This window comes from Neolamprologus brichardi, chromosome 17, assembly GCF_056152115.1.
Source record: "Neolamprologus brichardi isolate AB-2024 chromosome 17, ASM5615211v1, whole genome shotgun sequence".
Lineage (NCBI taxonomy): Eukaryota > Metazoa > Chordata > Actinopteri > Cichliformes > Cichlidae > Neolamprologus > Neolamprologus brichardi.
In genome coordinates, this window is record NC_142120.1 from 26346487 (window position 1) to 26367530 (window position 21044).

Genomic DNA, 21044 nt, shown 5'->3' on the forward strand with positions numbered 1-21044 from the left:
CAATATCTTGGACAGGACTGACTTCTAATGGTACAGTCTGTTTTCTCAAGGCCACAGCCTCTTTGTACCTACCAGAGGCCAGAGAAGTGCTGAATATTAACAACAAATGTTACAGGAGCAGTGACCAAAGCACCTTGTTTAGTATAATGAAAAGATCATAGATCAAATACATCCATTCACAATGTTAACTCTGCATGTTTATAATGACTATATACAATCATGTGACAAAGAAAGTTCTTACAGGATTCTGTGCAGTCCTCTGAAAAAGTACACCCTCTGATTGAGTAGCTTGTATAACCATGTTTTGAGGCAGTAACTTGAAGTAATCATTTACTTCATGACTTTATAAGTTTCTCACATTGTTGCGAAGGAATCTTCTCACACGCACATTAACAGTCCTCCTCCTCAGCCCAGCTCATCTCCCCTCTGTCTAGAAATCGATCCTGTCATCTCTTCCTCTCTCAGCCTCCCAATTCCTTCTCTTTCTTGACTTCCTCCTCCTCCTCCTACATGTCAGTTAACCTCTCCAGCTTTACTTTCACTTTTTGGATCAATACATGACTTGGCATAATAAATGAGCTCCAGGACTAAATAATACATTTTGTTTTCTTGGAGGCTTCTTCGGAACAACATGCTGAAAAAAGGAGCTCACCAACTGTTTGGACTCGCTGCAGCCAGCCTTCCTCCCTCACTGTAGGCTGTGAGTGTGATGGCTCAGTGACATTATTTCTTTTTTTTTTAAAAGCAACTTTGTTTTGCAAGTTTCACCATCCCATATACTTGCCTAACTGCAACTAAAACCACATAGACTTACAAACACAACATTTGTATGCAGATTCCTCATTTTATTGATTTTTAAAGAGACAAATCCACCTCTGCAGAATGAACTTTTGCTCATGCTGTAAGCAGTGAATTTTCAGTTTTTCTATGACAATAAAGTAAAACGTAATGCTGCATTAATATTCTAAAAAAGGACTGTTCATATGAGAGGCCTCAGTTTATTACAGCTGATGTAGTTAATAAGGAAATTGTAGGTTTCCCATTAAATTGTTTTACATATTTTACAATTTCAGTTTTAGTAATATAGAAAATTAATGGTACAGTGAGACGGCATCACTGACAACAGATATGGTAAATGGACTACTACGGTCACAACACCTAGTATCATTTATGTGGCCCTGATTTGTAATCGCACAGCTCCGAGATCAAATGAGAGCTGCGTGATCAGGGTGGTGTGGCCATAAGCTTTTACACTGATTAATTGTAGCATTGAGGTCATTGTTTAAAAAACTGCCTATTACAGATTGTTATTTACTATTTAAAATACAAAAATTTATAGTATTATGTCACTGAATTACTTCAAGTAGAAAGCACATTATTACATGGCCCTATTATTGTAGGGTCCATCTTACAATATAAAGCGCCTTGAAGCGACTGTATAAATAAAATGAATTGAATTGAATTGAATTGAATTGAATTGAATTGAATTGAATTGAATTGAACATGGCCTAAGATAATTAACACTACTTAACAATATGAAGTTTAGGCTACACACGTTCTTGTCCTAATGATTGTACACAAGAGTTTTCTTGTCAGTCAGAGATGGGCAGTAACACGTTAAAAGTAACAAGTTACTGTAATCCATTTAATTTTTTTAAAGTAGTGAGTAAAGTAAGGGATTACTATTGCAAAAAAAGTAATTAGATTACTATTACTTTCCTGTAAGCACGCTGCATTATTGCATTACTAAAATGTGATTTTGTTTGTCAGTGTCTCATGACAATGATGTAAGCACGTGCGACGTCCATGGCAGATCAATAATAAATAATATGGAGTGCAGGAGAGCGTATGACCATGCAGCGTTTAAAGCTTGGATGTACTTAAATTACTTAAAGTTTTAGTCCATAAAAAGTGACAAAAACATTATCATCCGCTGTACATTCTGCATGGGAAGAAAACTTCTTTCTACAGCAAAAGATTAACCTTCAAATCTGAGCGAGCACCAGCACGCTGCTACAGGAATGTGAAATTCACAGAGAAACCCCTGGATGCCCCCACTGACATGATCACTGTGGCACCAGGCAAACCTCCACCCGCCCCACTCCTGCTAAACAGGTGAAAATAGATTTAAGAGCGACAGGACTGAGTGCTGCTGAGTCCTTGATTTTATTTATTTTTTTCTATTTTACTTGCATCTATTTGAAAGAGTGAGTGTAAACACAAAACATTATTTTATTTTTTATGCTGGAATATACAGAAAATAGGTTTAAATGTTAAACAAATTTCTCCCAGTCAAAGACTGTTGCATATAATTTAATTTTGCTTGATGCAATGTGCATGAAGTTAAAAGATTAAAATTAATAAAACAAGCTTTTAAAAGAGACTTTTCCATTTGATTCAATTTTATATGATGGCTATGCAGAAAAAATAGAATTGGCAAAGGTCTATTGCTTTACATATTCAGGTTGTGTATCATGTTTTTAAAAAGAAACTAAGTAATAAAGTAATTAATTACTTTTGAAAATAAGTAATCAATAAAGTAACAGGATTACTTTCTTGGAGAAGTAATCAGTAATTAGTAACTAATTACTATTTTCAAAGAACTTGACCAAGACTGCTGTCAGTGCTTAAGTGTTAACGATAAGCTGACACCAAAGCTGGTGAAAGAGTGCTTGACACAAAAAACACAGCAATCCTACTGCAGAAAAATACACAGATAGAAATGAAGGGTACAAGCCTGACTGTATATACTAACAGGCTTTTTGTTAACATGCTTTCTTTGCAGGTGCTTGGAAAGAGCTGATGTCATGTTACCAGCGGTGGATAGCTGTTGCTGGTTTGGGCTGAAGTTTGCACATTCTTGTCCTTTTCCATGGAGTAAAGTCTACGTAATGTTCACGTCTCCATTACTCAAAAGTTGTAAACCGCTTTCCCATTTTCCTACTATTTCCAAAAAAAAAAAAAAAAAGCGGATTATAGTGGAAATCCATCTATCCGTCCTCTTCCGCTCATCCTTATCAGGGTCACAGGGAGGCTGGAGCCTGACCTGTCCAGGGTCACCCAGTCTGTGGCAAGGCTAACACAGAGAGACAGACAACCATTCGCACTTACATTCACACCTATGGCTAATTTGGACTCATCAGGTGACTTAATCCCACTAATTATATGTCTTTGGACTGTGGGAGGAATCCGCAGTGGTATATACCAGATATCAACACAATTTCAATCCGCTCCTCACGTGTTAACCTCTTCGACATGTCAATGGCTGTGAACAAAGAGAAACTTGTAAATAACTCATGAAAGAATAAAGTTATGTTGAAACCAAGCACACCATTGTTTTTCTTGTGACATTACCAATAAGTTTGATGTGTCACATGGCCCTCTTCCTATTGAAAAAACAAAAGTTGTATCCAAGATGGCCGACTTCTAAATGGCCACCATGGTCACCACCCATCTTGAGGAGTTTGCCCCCTCACATATACTGATGTGCCACAAACAGGACTTTAATATCACCAACCATTCCCATGTTATTACGGTGTATCCATATAAATGGCCCACCCTGTATACAACAGCAGTTCAAGTGGATCCGGCATTAAAATATGTACAACAACTGTGGGAAGACCAAAGCAATTTAACAGGTGTGCCCTGTATACAGCAAACCACCAAGATCGAACAATTGAATGAATGGCTGTGCAATGCTCAAACTCTCACTTAGCTACAAAGTGTCATTTAGTTGTGTGATGGACTAAAAAAATGCCTTCAAAACTTTTTTTTCTCTTTTTTTTGTTATCCTCCTTAATGAGTTGCTGATGTTGCTGAATAACCAATAAGAAAACAGCATCACCTACACATCCCAGCATCACCCTGTATATACTGACTGAATGAGCCAGAGCAAGAAGTCAGGCCAATCATTCACCTAATTATTTTTTAACCAATTAACCGACTGGCTCTCTCTGCACTGAAGACTGCAAACAGCCAAATGGGAGATGATGCACTCTTGTGGAAGAGTTTGACAGCAAGCTGTCGAGGATATGAATGGCTAACAACATGAATATCTGAAGTGGGGAGAATGTGAACGCTGATTCTGCCACATATACAAATAATAAAACCACTAATGCCTTTCATATCACCATTTTTAGTCTATTTTTAGTTTATTTGTAAGTCTCATCACTGTCACCAACTGTGTGTTAATGCAAACAACTCGTAATCGAAATGAATAAAGTATTAAAGCAGCAGAAATATGCTCCAAATAAGCTATATATTAAATTAGGGAGTAATGAGTAAAATATCTCTCCCGGAGCCTGCAGGTGGATGATGTTGACGAAAAGCAGTTAAGAGTGCAGCAGTATTTGCATGTCAGAAGGAGAGATGGGAAATCCTACAGCTTAAATAGGCCACCAAAAGTGGAAGGATGTATTTTCTAAGTGACATGAGGAGACTGGAGCATGTAGTATGTGTGTCCAACTAGAGTTTCCTTCCTCAACTATCTCCCAAGCTTACATCCATTAATAAATTATTGTTACTAGTTCCAGTAATACATGTTACATGGGCTTGGCTAGCTCCCTATCACTGGAAGCTGAACAGAAGCTTGATATAAGTCTACTCTCTGTGCTGTGGAGACAGTCTGGCCTGAGATTTGTTCCCACTGTGGAGCGGTTTATAGTACCTTTCAGACTGTTCTCACCCAACAAAATCCTTAGTTGGTTTCTACCTACAGCAATTCTTGTAACCATGTTGGAAAAGAAAAAGGCCACAAAATTGAGCAAATTTCACTAACTTCAAAAATACATTAATATACTGCTTGAAAAATATCAAACGGACACTCTTTAATCAGAGTATAGCATCAATTCAGTTAAACCTCTGGGATATCGATCAGGTCAGTGAAATAGCAGAGGGGTTGTTAATCGGTTTCGACTGCTTTGGTATTAATTTAAATCATTATTGTTGGACATGTAGTCCAATTTCACCAGGATACCACATCAATACATGCTATTACCTGAATGTGAAGGTTTCAATCAGAAATAGACTTTTGAGGGTGGCCTGAGGGCCTGACATCCTCTAGTGGGCCCTGTGCTTACAGCCCGGCACAGTGGAACTTGGTTAGCATTTATCATAGAATACCAGAATTGGCAGATCCACCACCGATGCCGTGTGCTTTTCAAGGGTTCAATTCAGTTCCATTCAATTCAAATTTGCATTTGCATAGCACCAAATAAAAACAACAGTCGCCTAAAGGTGCTTAATATTGTAAGGTAAAGACCCTACAATAACAGAGAGAAAACCTCAACAATCAGACGACCCACTTGGCAACTGTGGGAAGGAAAAACTCACTTTTACCAGAAGGGAACCTCCAGCAGAAACAGGCTCATCTACTTCAAATGTTTGGGGCTAAAGACAGGAAGATCGGTTCACCCTGAGCACATATGGACAGATGTGAAGGAGTCTGGAGAAGCCATGGAAAACATTAAGCTGTCTGTATCATCATTCAGTATGACCGCTATGGTGGTGGGTAAGTGATGGGCTGAGAAGACTAAGAACAGACCTCAAACAGGCTAGGTAACAGCACCCTGACTGCCATTAGGTATCAGGATGATACCTTGGACCCGGTTTCAGACCTCACACTGCTGCAGTGGGTCCTGGGTTCCTCATGGTGCATGGCAATGAAACCAATTGAACATCTCTGGGACATTATGTTTTGGTCCATCACTGGTGTCTTTGAATTCAGCCCTCTGCAGATTGATAATCAAAATGATGAATTATTCAATTATTATTTCCATCCTTTTAAACCTAACACATTACTTAGGCTACGTCCACACGTACACGGGTATTTTTGAAAATGGAGATTTTCCGTTTTCGTTTTAAAAAATATCCTGTCCACACGTAAAGGCAGAAATGAAGGAAAACGCTGCTAGGAACATGCCAAAGCAACAGGTGGCGATATATTCCTAACCGTGCAGAAATGTTGGCCAATCAGAAAGGAAACAAAGCTGGGGCATAGAAGCAGAACCGAGTGGTATGTGTGGAGGGACAGTAACTGTGTGTGTATATGTAAGCATTTAAACACTGCAGAGAGTACAATTAACAGTAACAGTATTGTAGAAATTCATTTCACCGAAACAATAACGTGGCGCACATTGTGACGTCAAAAAATGCGCACACCTTTGACACTGCGTTTTCTCCTTTTTCTCATCCACACGTAAATGCAAAAACAGAGTTTTCAAAAATATCCACCCTGGCCGGAGTTTTTAAAAATCTCCGTTTTCAGTGACCGAAAACGCCGTTTACGTGTGGATGAAAGGTGCAAACGCATAGAAAATCTGCGTTTTTCAAAAATACCCGGGTAGTGTGGACATAGCCCCAGTCTACATGGGTTAGATATCCAGCATGTGTTTTTTCCCCAGTGAGTGTTCCTTTAGCTTTTTGAGTAAAGTGTTTAATTTATTTTTTGTGGGGGATTTTTCATCTTGGTGCTTTTAGGGGTTGGGTTTTCTATAATGCTGAGTGCACATGAAAGGATAAAATAGTTATCCATAAATCCCTTCCAATTGTGCTCCTGCAAACTGCTGTTGCTTTCACTGCTAGGTATTGTAATGACTTTTTACTGCATAATGTGTAAGTGCTCAGGGTAACTGAGTTACAGTTTTCAGTTAATAAGATCAAATGCATTTCTAGCACCTCTTTTGCTAGCTGTGTAACTAGGTGGCTATTTGATGATCTATCTTCAGTGAAACACCAATATCAACAAGTGGCTACCATATTAGTTTGGACATTTGAAACTTGGACATTTGAATCTGACAAAGTGGAATTCTGAGAATATGGAAGAATTTACAGCCAGCAATTGGTATTTAATCTCAATCAACTGCTCTTGTATCCTGAGAACAGGTGTCACGGGGTGGAAAGGGACAAGTTACCTAGGGTTTTTTATTGTGCATGTTTTGCTGTGTTTTACTTTTTTAATATTTGAATATTATACAGTGTTTTATTTTTATGGGTTTTATTGCATGTTTTTATGGTATTCATTGGATACAGGAAAGCGGCGGGCAGAGTTAAGAGCTCTGCCCATCCGGGGTAAGTCTCGCGACTTATCCAACTATAATAACCGTAGCCACTAATAAGAATAGTGACTGTCGCTGCCCCTCTCTTCCAGCACCCCGGAGCGGAAACACTGATAGGACGGCGAGGACAACGCCGGGTTTTCCCTTCTGCTCCGATTGGCTGAATTTTTAACTTTTAGTGACTTTTACGCCGTGGCGGACGCCACTGGACTTTTAATGTTTTTGTTTTATTGATTTTTATTGTGAGTTTTCCCTGGCCAGGGTTGTTTTAATTGCTTTTGCATTTTTAACTGTTTTGTATAATAAATTATATCTTAGTGATACAGTTTTTAATTCAGTGCATTCCCTTGGCTGCTCCACTGCTCCGTCCGTTTTTGAGGAGGGTTTCCCTTCTAGAATAACACCTGTGTTAAATCACAATTCCATCCTTTACACAGGCTTAATGTGATTTTAATGGTCTTTGCTATTAATTAAGTATAGATAGTAGCCAGAGAGGAAAGGAAGAGGACTTACTGTAGCCAGTTCATCAAACTTCCCAAAGAGTTCATTGAGCAGCTTGACCAGTTCCTGAGCTGTACACTGAGAAGCCAAGCTGGTGAAACCCACAATGTCTGCAAACAGGATGCTGTCGAGACAGAATGAAAAAGAGATTTTAATCTAAAGTGAAGCGCTCAGTTCACGATGACAGCTGATTTTGATTCCTCCTGCTCTCCCTCCTGTTCACCATCAACCAAACATGTTGTGCTTCTCAATTCAATAAAAAAAATACACTCAAGAAGCAAGGATGGGATATGTTAACTGTACAGAGCAATGTTTTTCTTTAACAAAACAATACCAACAGATCACACAGGAGCGACAAATTGACTAATAGTGAGCAAACAGCAAATACTATAATCCAATCTCTGATAAGTGAAAGCATCTTTTAGGCCAAACACTAAATCAATTACGGAGCTAAATTGCCTGCTTCTGGCTAGCTGCTGAAGTGGGGTGGAGGAAGGTGTTGAAAGCTACTTAGCCCCTCATTCATTTGCTCAGAGGCAGGCCAGATGGCAGCAAAACAAGGTGTTATGGATCTTATTGACTCAGTGGAAAAATCACTGTTCTCGGTGGAGTATAGAGATCAGAGCCGGCGTGTGCTGTGTGGAGCTGATCATAATGGCCTAGGTTTACTTTTATAGATACCTCTTGAGAAATAATGACACATGTTTTCCCCATAACCTCCAGCCTGTGAGGTTTTTAAGTAGTAATAAGGATATTATGCTACATCTGTTAGGCCTTCTATTCTTTTGTGATAGCTTTTACAGTGGCAGATTGTAGTTGGATTTAAGACAGAGGTAGGCATAATCAGGCTTCTAGTTTACAGTCAAACAACAGCTGCTTGCATATCATTTAGCAGACTGAGCTAATTTTAGCTGCAAGAGTTGATTAAAATAGTTTTTTTCTTTTTCAAATGCTTCTGTTGACTAATTTCTAAGGAGACCTGTAAGATTAGTCTTAATTTCTGTCATATATTTACTGTTCCTGCATCGTCATATGAAACATGTCAAACTTCAAATAATGAGGTCCCCTGTTTTCACTCGTGGCTCTGTATAATGTCAGTGACAGCACTAATCCCTGGTACAGCAAATTCAAGTTGACAATTTTCACAGTTTTTCCTAGTCAGAACTAATTTGTTTTCAGCACTACATCATTGCACTGTCTGTCTCGTTACTTTTTGCTAGATTTGGTGGAAATCAAACCTTCCCAGATGAAATAAATAAAGCAGAGTCAATAATCTTAGTGTAAACCATGTCATCTCACAGTGCTTTATATTGGAAGGTGAAGAATGCAATATTAGAGAGAAAACCCTAATGAGCAGGCACTTGGCAAAAGTGGGGAAAAAGAACTCGGTTTAAACAGGAAGAGATCTCTAGAAGAACCAGGCCATTCATGTTAGTAATCTTGGGCATTCCTGTTCAACCTGTCGGTAAACCTTGACTGACTGTAGTTGCTAAGCAATGTTCTGGATGAGGGAGGGGAGGTTCAGTGAAGAGGAACACCAAACCTGACCACTAGGGATAAAATGGACCACAGATGATCCATTTTATATAAACAAATGACCAGTGCTCTAGTTTCTGTGTTTTCTCAAATGTTGTCAAACGGCTACAAAAATAGTCACAGAACAAATAAGACTACACACCAGACCAATTACACGATGACAAAATGTTTTTTGTTGCACAGGCGCACACACATTCCCCTCAGTCACTAAAATGAGTGAAAGCTCGATAGCATGAGGAAGGCCTATTTTCTGCATCGTGACTGAGTAGCTGCACTCTTTTTTTGGCAGTACATTATAGTTCTTGAGGAGTCTGATGTATGCAAAGCTCGGATCACGACTGCCGCTCGACAGAAGCGCTCCGTTGTGCCATTTATCTTTGAATGGTGCTGTGCTGCAGATCGTGCTGATGTGTGTTGGGGGCAGTGGGGTAGAGAGGAGAAGGTGGCAGTGGTGCCGGAGCTAAATAGGTGTATGATCAAACGTTCTCAGGGTCACATCAAAAGGCGGACCAAATCTGGGGGGCTGTCTCTGCTCTGTCTCTGCTCTGGAACATGGAGGTGTTTTGGTTTTTATGGGGGTTTTTTTTACTGCCGTGTGTTTATGTGTGTATGTGTTTCCAGCAGCTCCCCAGAGACGAGCGGGAGCATGCTCGCTGAGCACAGCCCCATGATGTTTGGCTGAGTGCCAGTAGAGGCTGGTGAACAGGCGGCGATGTTCCTGAGATGTGAGTGAGTGTGGGAGCCGAGCAGACAGACAGGCAGACAGTATGAGCAAGAAGAGAGTGGGGAGGATTGTCTCTTGACAGGAGTGCTGTTGATATGCTACCTAGTCCTCGACTCCTACCCTCAGCAGCACTAATACAGCTCTCCTATTCTTTTTACTGCCTCGTTGGAATGTAATCAGCTCAAAGTCAAGCCAAGTTCTCACACACATTTTTCATTACAAGCGCATTAGAGCTGGCCCATCCAATAGCTTTAAAAATTCACCTGTAAATATTAGCTGCTTGATGAGTAGATTACTTATTAATGATGTAAATTACAAAATGTTCAAATGAAACTCTGCTCAGATTATTGTTTTATCTGCACAGCCAACAGTCAATAAGCCCAAAAGATATTTTTAATTAACTTACTATATGTCTCAGATAAAGTTAAAAAAATATTTTTTTTTTTCCAGATGTTTGAATGCTTATAGTTTGGACTGGATCAGGTGAAGCTGAACCATTCCTTAGGGCATTTTCACACCTATACTTCACTTACTTTGATCCAGACCAATTGATCAGTTGTTTTCACACAGAGAAAAATCCAAGTGAACTCCAGGCAAATCAAAATGATTCCCTACAAACCACATGAGAGTGTTAAGTCTGCTCATTGGACAGATATGTCCGGGGCAGAAGCAACAAAAGTAAATACAGGAAGAAAGTGTTTTGTTCTGGACTTGTAGAACATGGACAATTACAACTGGCACAGCTAGTTGCTAGCCCATATCTATGGTACTTGCCTGCATTACGAACACAAAGCATACGTGGTTACTGGACGTTTTTTAGCTCAAGCTTGCAAGGTTACTACTACAAAGAACACAATAGAAAACTTCTATACTGATGCACACTCACCATTATGTTTAACTTTGTCTGTTTTGTTCTTTATCCATTTTACAGTCATGCCCGTTATTATCTTGCTTGAGTTTTAACACTGTTTGTATAAGACAAATTCTTGCACTGGAGATCTACTGCCTCTTAATTGCAACACCTTTTGTTAGTGAATTTTGAAACTAAAGTATTTCATCTGACATTTTGTCTCCTTTCATGCGATAGGGTGCAAACTTAATTATTACCTCACTCTAGCATCTAGCTCTTTTAGTTGCTCGATGGGACCGCTGTGTTCGACAGATAGCTGCTAACAGTATTTTCCCATCGAAACAGTAGATTTTAGGGCTCCTTTACCAATGAAACAGCTGCTTGCTGATGCTGAAAATGATCCCATGAAACCAGTGAGTGTGAAACTAAACAGCTCGAAAATGAGCTACAAATAAGCAACAAAAATGCGATGGGAGCTGGAGATACTCTGTTTGATCACTTAATGTTAAGTTTGACCAAGTCTGCTTTCTCAAACTTTTCTGTGTTGAAATTGCAATTTAACAAGCCACAGTCATGTGAAAAGGACATTTCCACAGGATTCTAACCAGACCTGTGAAAAACTGAGTGCATTTTTACTGCCAGGAATTAAGAGGGTAAGTAGCAGTCAAGTGTTGTGTGCCACTTCTATAAAACCAGGGGGTTTGTTCATTTGCTGCAGCATTCAGGTGGGTGTAAATACAAACAAAAGTGGAAATCCCAGCAAATTCAACCCGACATCACACTGTGCATAGTTTAGAGAAAATGCAAAATATGCACTATATGTCCGACTCTACACGTTCATTTAGCATATTTAATGTTGTAGGAGAACAAGAGGCCAAAATGAGACCAAAGTACCAATTTTAAAACATGGTGGTGAGGAGAGGTGATGATTTGGCCTTTTTTGCAACTACAGGACCAAGACAAGCCATCTGTCTGACAGCTAAAGCCTGGCTAAAATTGACTAATGACAGCAAAAGACTGAAAAAGAAAATAGTCAAGGTTTTGCAATGGCTCAGTCAAAGTCCAGACGTCAACCTGACTGAAATTTTGTAGCTGGACATTAGAAGAGGTGCACATAAACAAATGCCTCTAAACCTCTGTGACCTGAAATAATGTTGTGAGGAACAGTGGGCCAAAAGTCCTACAAAACAATGTGAGAGATTGATGAAGTCATACAGTAAAAGATCAAGTTATTCAAGTTATTGCTGCTAAAGATGGTTCTACAAGCTACTGAATCATGGGGTGTGCTTAGTTTTTCACAGGACTGTATAAAAATCCTGTGAAAACTTCCTTTTTTACATGACTGTAAATAAACTTGTGTCTAACTGTTAATGGAACTTTTGATTTAGAGTCATAAAGATGTTCCAGTATGTGCCCTTCATCAAATGATCTCATCAGGGCTTCTAATAAAAAAAAGCTCAGGTTTTAATCTGTTACACCTAATGTTTAAAGTATCAAAAATATCTGTTTTTAAAACCATTTTTTGCGTCTGCAAAATGTATGTGAGGCAGGAAAGACAATTCTTTTTAATCTGTTTATGGTGGCAACAGCACTCTGGCCCATTGCCCCCTGTAACCTTTATGCTGCCTGATTGCATCTGCGTTAATGGCTAATCTTAATTGCTCTGCTTCTATTCTTGACCTTGACGTCACAACCAGTGACACCTGGATCAAAACACTCCAGTCGCTCCGCACACGTCTGTGGTCCACAGTTGTCATGACACCCCCATACCTGACATTGTCATGACGTTGGATGTAGATCTTATGAAAGATCCTCTCAGGCGGCTTGAGGAAGTCCTCCTTCATCTCCATGGCAACATTCCTGGGCAGTAGGCTCATTAGTAGACGCTCCTGAAGAAGAAAGGGTTAAAAGAGGAGAGAAGGATATAAAGTGTATTTTTTTTTTTTATTCAAGCATAATAAGTCATTTTGTATTGCAGTTGCAGATATCTGCGAGCGAAAAAAACAATCATAAGGAGGCTTTTTGGCAACCAATCAGGGAATACACATTTTCCCAAGAATGCAGCAGCTGCCAAAGGATCAGCGACCAATCTCTAGGCTTGCATGAATGGCAGTTTAGCAATCAGTTACACACCAGCTTCCATCAACCTTTAGCAAAAACTTTTTTTTGCTAAAGGTTTTTCCCTCATTACCAATAGTTACTAGGTAGTTACAGACTTTTCTGTGTGCCTAATTCACTTGACTCCACATTGTCACATGTGCAAAATGGCAGACAAGTTATCATCACGTGTTTAGTGATCATGTGACTGAAAAACCTTAATAAATCTTTCTTTGAGTACTGCCACCACTATTTCACCAGACTCAAATTTTCCCATGCACATATCAGATTTAATGTATGTCCAAAAAGTAGCCTTGCTGACAGGCTACTTTTACAGTGCAGCCAAACCTGGAATGCACTAGGTGGCTGAGTGCCTAGGTTAGCCACTAGCTTATTGGCTAAGCAAGTCACAGCTAGCTTATCCACCTAAGCTAAAGTAGTTATTTGTCGTGGCAGATAGTAGCAGTTTCTGAGATTGACAGAAAATGGGACTAAGCAAGACTTAATATAGAAAAAGCATTTACACAGCAGAGAACACTTTGAGATTCAAGGGGCTCTAAAACAGACACCCAACTGGTAATAAACATAACAAAGGAAGTAACAAAACCTTCCTTCCTGGTTTGGTGAAGTAGTATCTTTGTAACATCACTTGCTGCAATACCGTTAGAATCCCAAACATTGCTTATTACGTGTTTCATTTTCTGACTTTCATAAATGAAATATTTTTGGTTATTATGGATGACTATTTTTCCAGTATTCTTCTATGAATTCATTCATGGTTGAAAAAGATCTGAAAAATATGGTATGGTAGTTTCATCCAATTCTCTGTCTAATTCTCCCATTGTACAATACTTTCTAGATATGCATGCCCATGTATGTCTAGAATGCAGCCCAGAGAACATTTGAAAGCTAATTTAATGACTTCATCAACAACATCCTTTCAGCACAGGCATAAAGTGGCATTTACACCTAGAAGCATATTTGTTTTTGTTTGTGTGAATAGTCTCAGTTGCAGCGGCATGAAGTATGCTTGAAACTCTAGCAGGATGTCAAGCGGTTGTAAATGCACAATGAATCATCAGGCAGCTATGGTGAATAGCTGTTGAGTGGCAGGGTTATAAAAGCAGCCAGGGCTCTCCCGTGTCTCCCTCCAACTCTTTTTCACATAATACTTCCATTCGCATCACTGCTCCTCACCTGAGAATAACACAAAGAGATACTGGAGAGCAGCTTTTAAAAACAGCCATCATTCTCCATTATGGAGACTGAGTGTGAGTCTGTCACTGTGTTTGTGTGTGCACGCATCTTTCCTGTTCTACATGTGCGCAAGGTGCGCAAATCATGATGACAACAGTCTGAATCGTTTTTTGTTCCGTGCTTTGTTAATGTATTTGACTTATGTGTAACACAATAATTTATTTGATTGATTAAATAAATAATAATTTATTAATGTCTTCCACTTCTCTGGAAGACACCTGTTAGATTCCAATGTGGATGCAATGATGGAGTTGACTTATAATTTCCCTTGAAATGCCAGAAAGAAGTACAACAGTTATTGGCTTATTAGAAATATTTCAATGCAAATTTTACTTTTACATTGTTCAAAAACAAAGTTAACTTTTCTGGGCTTTTTTTTTTTCTCAAACCAGAATCTAGCATGCATAAACTTCCAGAGCTTAAAAAGAAAAGGTGAAAGTGGAAATATCAATAAAGAATGTACAAGAAACTTTTGTAGTCTATATCTGATTTTTCCTTTCATGACAACTGTGTGGATTTCTTTTTTTCTTTTTTAAAACACTTTTTAAAACCATTCAAGTTCAATTAAGGCTAAAAACCTCATATTGTTTGTAGTGCGATGGCTTTGACCGAAAGCTGGCCGCTGACTGCCAGGGTGCCATCTCAGCTACATCAAGGTCTGCTTGCTGTATTCTAACCTGAGTTTTGAGTGAATTTACAGTGTGATATTTTTGTGTTTCTTTACAATAATTAACAGGTGTAGTATGTCACCACCTATCTAACCAAGCTTTTTCAGCATTACCTGATAATTCAAGAAATCTACCTTATCATCACATTAGGACAGGGGTGTCGAACTCCAGGCCTCGAGGGCCGGTGTCCTGCAGGTTTTTGATATCACCCTGGGTCAACACACCTGAATCAAATGATTAGTTCATTACCAGGCCTCTGTTGAACTGCAAGACATGTTGAGGAGGTAATTTAGCCATTTAAATCAGCTGTGTTGGATCAAGGACACATCTAAATCCTGCAGGACACCGGCCCTCGAGGCCTGAAGTTCGACACTTGTGTATTAGGATCACTTCTGGGTTCACAAAAACTAAATATTTTTGACACCAAAAACACTGAACTGTCTTCAGATTAGAAAAAGCTATTAGTATGGTGTTCATTAATAGGCATTTGTCACTCTGCAGTTTCAAGACTTGATGTTGACATGACTTGCTACAGTAAGCCATCAGCTCATGCAAGCAAGCCTTGTTAGAAAGCTGTATTCATAGACTGTAGACGTGCAATGCTCAGACACACATTCTATATCTTTTAATTGGTGCTAAATAACATAAAATCCTTAAATGTCATTCAAAACTGAAGCAAACACTTTTTCTATGGTCTGTATGACATGAAAGTCAATATTATTTATCAGACACTTCGATTTAAAATGCTCCTAAAAGCAGGAGCATCATAAACACAGCACAGAGGTCCACTTCACGGAGTGGATTAGCAGTGATGAAGCCTAACAGACAGCTATGGTTTGCAGTTTACCTGTCAATTAAAGCAGCCATACCAATAATTCTTACCAGAATCCAGATGGATTTCTGACAAAGAAAGCCTCTGTACAGTTATTATGAATGCTTTTAAATTCAGCAGTTTTAAAATGGGAATCTATTGTGATTGACCTCCTTTTAGAATCAGCCCCAAGTGGTCATGCCAGGAACTGCAGTTTCTCACTTTCTCACACTCGAGGTTGGTGCTCATCCCAACTCAAATTACTTTTTTTTTTTTAAGTTTTTTGTTTTTTTGTTTGCTTGTTTTGTTTTTGTTTTGTTTTTTCGTGGCCCATCAATGTCTCACAATTTTCATCTGATGATAGAATTTTCACTGATATCATGGAGTGTACAGTAAATATAATAATAATGATGATGGTCTAATTTGTCATTACCTGACAATTTCCAAAGTCAAAAATAAACTCCAATGCATTTCAGTGCTCAATGGATGAACCCTTAACAGATATTGGGTTCCGACAACAGATCCATCTCCTTGACAACTGAGCCCACTCATGAAGACTGATGAAGGCTGCGGGATAGAGCAGAAAGCTTCAGACAATTCTCACGAGTGGACCTTGTGTCAGGACTGCTTTGTTGCAGTCACTGGCAAATTAAATATTCTGCCTCTCCCGGCTTGTGGGAAGGAAGAGGAAGCTTCACTATTGAACGGGGAAATCAATTTACCGCACAAGAAGTGCAGTGTGTAGTCCACACATGTTCAAGAGTCAGTGCAACTCGTAGAACCACCTGAAAGCAAACGCTCATTTGACCCACGTGATGGGAGATATTCAAGCCTGAGATGTTTTGCTCATGAGCACATCAGCAGAAGCCTGGTTGCTGTCTGTTGATAGATCCGAATCAGGGTTCTGCACATCTTTCTCTCAGTCAGATAAAGCGTGACCTTTATTGGAGTAGGAAGGCCATGAAAGCAATCTGCTTGTGTAATTACCTGTCAGAAGGGAGGCTGTTACTGCTGAGGAAAACACAGCATATCATCACCTAATCTACAAAGCACAGGTGCTAAGTGTGCACGTGCACTTGCAAATGTTTGCTATAGCAAAGGGGAGATTCATATTCGGGCATATTTTGTACTGTACACGAGACAATCAATACTCTATAAATCAGTGGGTTTCATGCCCATGGTGGGTTGGGAGGGTGCTGTGCAAAAGAGATTGTTTCTGGTGTGTTAAAGTTGCCTGATGGTTCCACAGTTAAATCCATGTAGGTGTATGCAGAGGGGGTGGATGGTGGCGCTGGTGCATGTGCCACAGTAATTGTTCTTTCCTTAAATAGCTGCTGTCATAGTTACTGCGTGCCCGTGGGCAGGCTGTGAGAATACATTGGCACCTGAAACCTTCATGAAAAAAAGAAAAGAAAAAAAAAAACAACAACAAAAAGCTCTTCAAAGACTGCAAAGGTTTTTATGAACATACGTGCTGCAAGATGAGCTAAAACGTGTGGCCATTGTTTTCTGCCCACCGGTGCGTCCGTGTGTGCCGCCTCACCTGCTTCTCGTTTTCGTCCTCCAGCCTCAGCCGCTCCTCGATGCAATTGCGGGCCTGCAGGAAAACTTTCCTCTGGGTGCGTTCAGTGAAAATCCTCACAAACACGCCTGACAAGTTGACACTGGTAAAGAGCACGGCGTTGGCCACCAGCTGCACAGACAAGAACAGACATGCCAAACAAAGCTGGCAGCATCCAGATGCTGTTTTGAAGACTACATGTGTGTCTGCTGTGCATACTGCTAGATTAGATCATGGGACAGATTCAATGGCAGACATGAAGGTCATCACAGGATTAAAAAATTAATGTCAGGTAAGCATCAAAAGCTCTACAGAGGAATGGCTGGCAGACAAAGTGCATTATTGATAGAGGTTATCAATCCCATCCGACACCTAATTTGGAGATTGAACCCTGTAGTCAGTCCATGTCTTTGATTCTCGATAGGGTCAGAGGTGAAAGCTCAGACATGCAGTGTAACCCAGCACAGCTGCATGAGTGATACATTCTCTGTTCTGTGACCAGCAAATTACAACCTCTTAAACTAAAACTGCTTTAGTCTGGGTTATAACCAAACAGCTTTAGCATGATGGCTTCCAATTAAGGGGTTGAGACAGAAGATAAATTTGATGTGTGAGGAATGATTAACAGAAAATTCAATTTTCCCAGATTACCGGGTGATTTTACACCCTCGGATCTCTAATATGAAAAGAGAGAAAAAGATTGCTCTTTGGTTGAACAAGTCATGTGTGTTCATTAGACATTGCAGAGGCCATGAGCTGGAAAGGTTAGGAAAAACTTAAACGTCTATAAAGGTACATGTATTTTTCCAAACAGGTTTCCTATTTAAATAAAGGGGGGATCCTGTACTTAATTCTGCACCTTCATCTCGTTGTTATGCTGATGCATTAATATACAGGAAAAAAGTACTCAAAAGTTGTGGTTAGAGACTGGTCCCTGGTGTCCGGTGTGGTATAAACCACAAGAACACCCCGCAAAGACTACAAGTATGTCATCTTAGTGGGTACCTCCTCAGTGATGAGCTGTTTATACCTCTAAAGGTGCAGTAACATTCTTTTCCTGAGTGTGTTACTTCTGAGAGGTCAGGACCTTTGTTCTACTCTAAGCTTATTGTTTGGTGAACACTGCGTCCTTGTAGATCTCCACACAAAGATTTAGCAGTGTTGTTGTGCTGTGAACTGGACAAGCAGCAAACACAGCTTCACAAAAGATAATTTTTCATGGAACCATAATAATAAATACCCTTATATATATATTTAAGGCTTAAGGATGTGTTTTTTGTTTGTTTGTTTGTTTGTTTGTTCTTACTTTTATCTACAATCTATTTCCCTGTCCTAGAGCTGAGCTGTTTGTTGGACCCTGTAGGATCTGTGTTTCAGCACCGGCGGTTGAACAGCTCCTCCTCTACTTCATTACTGCTGGTGCACAAAAGTGAAAGTGCTCGTTTCCAGCTTTACAACTACAGTGCCTCGCAGCTAAAATCGATCCCTGACAATGTTTTTAACCTTTTCTCCCCCTGGGAATGTCGGTTGAGTAAGCATGCCGCCTCCCGGCACCAGTCTACATTCATGCGGTTACTTCACAGTCCAACTAAGAGCTTCCCACGCAGCACAGGAGCGAGCTGCTTAAGCACACTTGGACAGAAGTTGTTGGAACTCAAATTCGCCACCTGCATACGGCCATTGCTTAAGTGAAGACACTGTTAAGCAACCGAGTTGGATGGGTGACTGATCGGGGTGCAGGTGCAGCACTTACTGGTCTCCATAGCCTCTGCTTCCTCCCCGTCACCGACGTGGCAATGACGATGAAGTGGGATGCCGCCAGCATCACCCCGAACAGCACGGCCAGCAGGGTCCGCACCGGCAGCAGCACGTAAGCCACGAGAGTGACTAGCATGAGCTGCCACACGCCTTGCTCAGGGGCAGCGGCATTCACCAGCTCCGACGTGCCCAAAGCCAGCGGGAACGGGCAACAGAGCAGCGCGAAGGTGAAGCTGAACAGCAGGGCCAGCTTCGCTATCTGCTGCAGCTGCGTCACCTGCAGGTACTTGACATTGGTGACGATGAACAGCGACAGGAACACCACGCAGTGCACCGGGCTGGAGCCCTTGGACAAGGTGAGACGCGGGCTGGACAGCAGCTCTACGAGGGACAGCGACGACGCAGCCACGATGAGCACAGCCAGCGCTTTGAGGGTGGCGGTCTGCTCCAGTTTCAGGTTGTAGTTCTGGAAGAGAGCCTCCAGCTCCTGGCTGTTGAACTCGTCCTCGCAGGCGATGGCACCCAAGGGTGCACCGGCCGGACAGTGACCCTTCCTCCGCCGCGTCTTGACTCTTTCGAATGGCATCTCTTCCATGTTCCGGCCATTCATGAAGCGGGGATGGCGCACGAGCCGCTCAACTTTTAGGGAATCGAACCGGCACCATCTCCCGGTTCGTGCGTCCCGGATGTCCGAGGTTCGGGGTCGGCGCCACAAGGAAGAGGGTGGCAGTGGAGGACACAGCAGGGCGCTGCGCGCTCTACCTACAGGTTGACGATTGTTGATCTGCCGAGTAGCCCGACTAGTGTGTGCCGCACGCCCCCCCCCCCCCCCCCCCCCCTCTCTCTCTCTCTCTCTCTCTGTCGCTCTCTCTCTCTCTCTCTCAGACCACCTGCCTCGTTTCACACAGGGTAACCAGCAATCCTGCGCTTCAGCGGGGCTCAGCGGTTGGGTCACGCTCGTGGTGATAATCAAAACACATTGCCACGAGGTTCAGTGGGCATCATTCAATACACACACACACACGCACAAAACAAAACAATTTAATCATCCTTTCCCCCCGCGTGCACTTTCCCTATGTGGGACACGGAGTAAACATTACATTCTGCACCGCGATCTTCTCCTGCTTTTCATTCACTTCGGTGAAATGTCAGCGGCTGGGTGAGAAGACAGCGGCAGAAACAGCGCTGGTGATTTCCCCTCGCAGTGTCTGCAGTCATAGCTGATGTAGTTCCCAGCTATAAATAGACCAGCTGCACCCGTGGATGTTCCAATATAGCAATAATTTGGTCTTTCCCGCAGCTCCACACCTCGTGTGTTTTATTGCAGTCAAGCGCCAGTTTTACACAGATAATTAACAGAAAATGATGCTTAGGCAGACAAGGTGGTAATCCCGCAGAGGGATAAAATAGCCCGAATTAAAATCAAAATGTGGCGCACTTTTGCAGAAACGTAAATAATTATTCGCATCTTAGTGCATTGCGCTGTAGGTAATTTAATTTGAGTCTGAGTTTGCACTTCAAGTTTCGAAGCTCTTGTCCACATTAATTGGTGGGATCGTGGTACAACAAGCGTATCATTATCGCTAAACAAGCACAATGCAAAAAGAACAGGTAGCGCTTCATAACACTCATCACTCAATACAGTTATTGTAAAGCTCGCCAGCATTTAACGCGGAATTATTCTAAATGTACCTTTCTGGTTCATGTTAATGCTTAGAATGCAGTTAAAGTAGAACTAGGAGAGTAATGGGCACTTCTAAAGGAAAGGAAAAACAAATTCTAACGTCTGTATTTTATGTTTGTTTGTTTTGTTTGTTTGTTTGAAGTAAGAAGTAGCGTGGATTTGAAAAGAAAAGAAATACAGGCCATAGTGTAAGTATTTTGTTAAGCAATGATTGCTTTCGTGTATAATTACTATGTAATTACGAAGTATTCTTAAAGTTCCCTGACCTCTTCTTCTGACAATATAATTGTACATTACTAATAAGAATGTGGGCTGTATTATAGAGTATCAAAATCGCTACCTCTTACGTTGTCATTACACACTAATGGGCGGTGAACTATGTCATAAAGTATCCTGCCAAGTTGTAATGGGGTGGAATGTGCAATTAGTGCTTAAGTAAATGTTTTTTCAAGACTTGCACAGACAAGACAGCTTGTAAGGAGGACTTTCCCTCCAAGTCAGAAGGCACAGCTCTGAAGTAAAAGGCCATTTACTGTGGAATA

The 21044-nt window shown here is 40.9% G+C and overlaps 1 protein-coding gene across 1 annotated transcript in view; it reads right to left on the reverse strand.

Annotated features, from left to right (window-relative positions):
* The window catches only part of adcy1a (adenylate cyclase 1a), a 63663-nt gene extending 44037 nt beyond the window's left edge, over positions 1-19626 (reverse strand). The window contains exons 1-4 of the mRNA XM_006797852.2: positions 18814-19626; positions 17043-17192; positions 12437-12555; positions 7569-7680 (exon numbers count right to left, since the gene is read on the reverse strand). Of these exons, the coding sequence (XP_006797915.2) occupies positions 7569-7680; positions 12437-12555; positions 17043-17192; positions 18814-19428 (996 nt within the window). The 5' untranslated portion in view covers positions 19429-19626. The remainder of the gene's footprint in view (positions 1-7568; positions 7681-12436; positions 12556-17042; positions 17193-18813) is intronic.
* Between the last annotated feature and the right edge of the window lie 1418 nt (positions 19627-21044).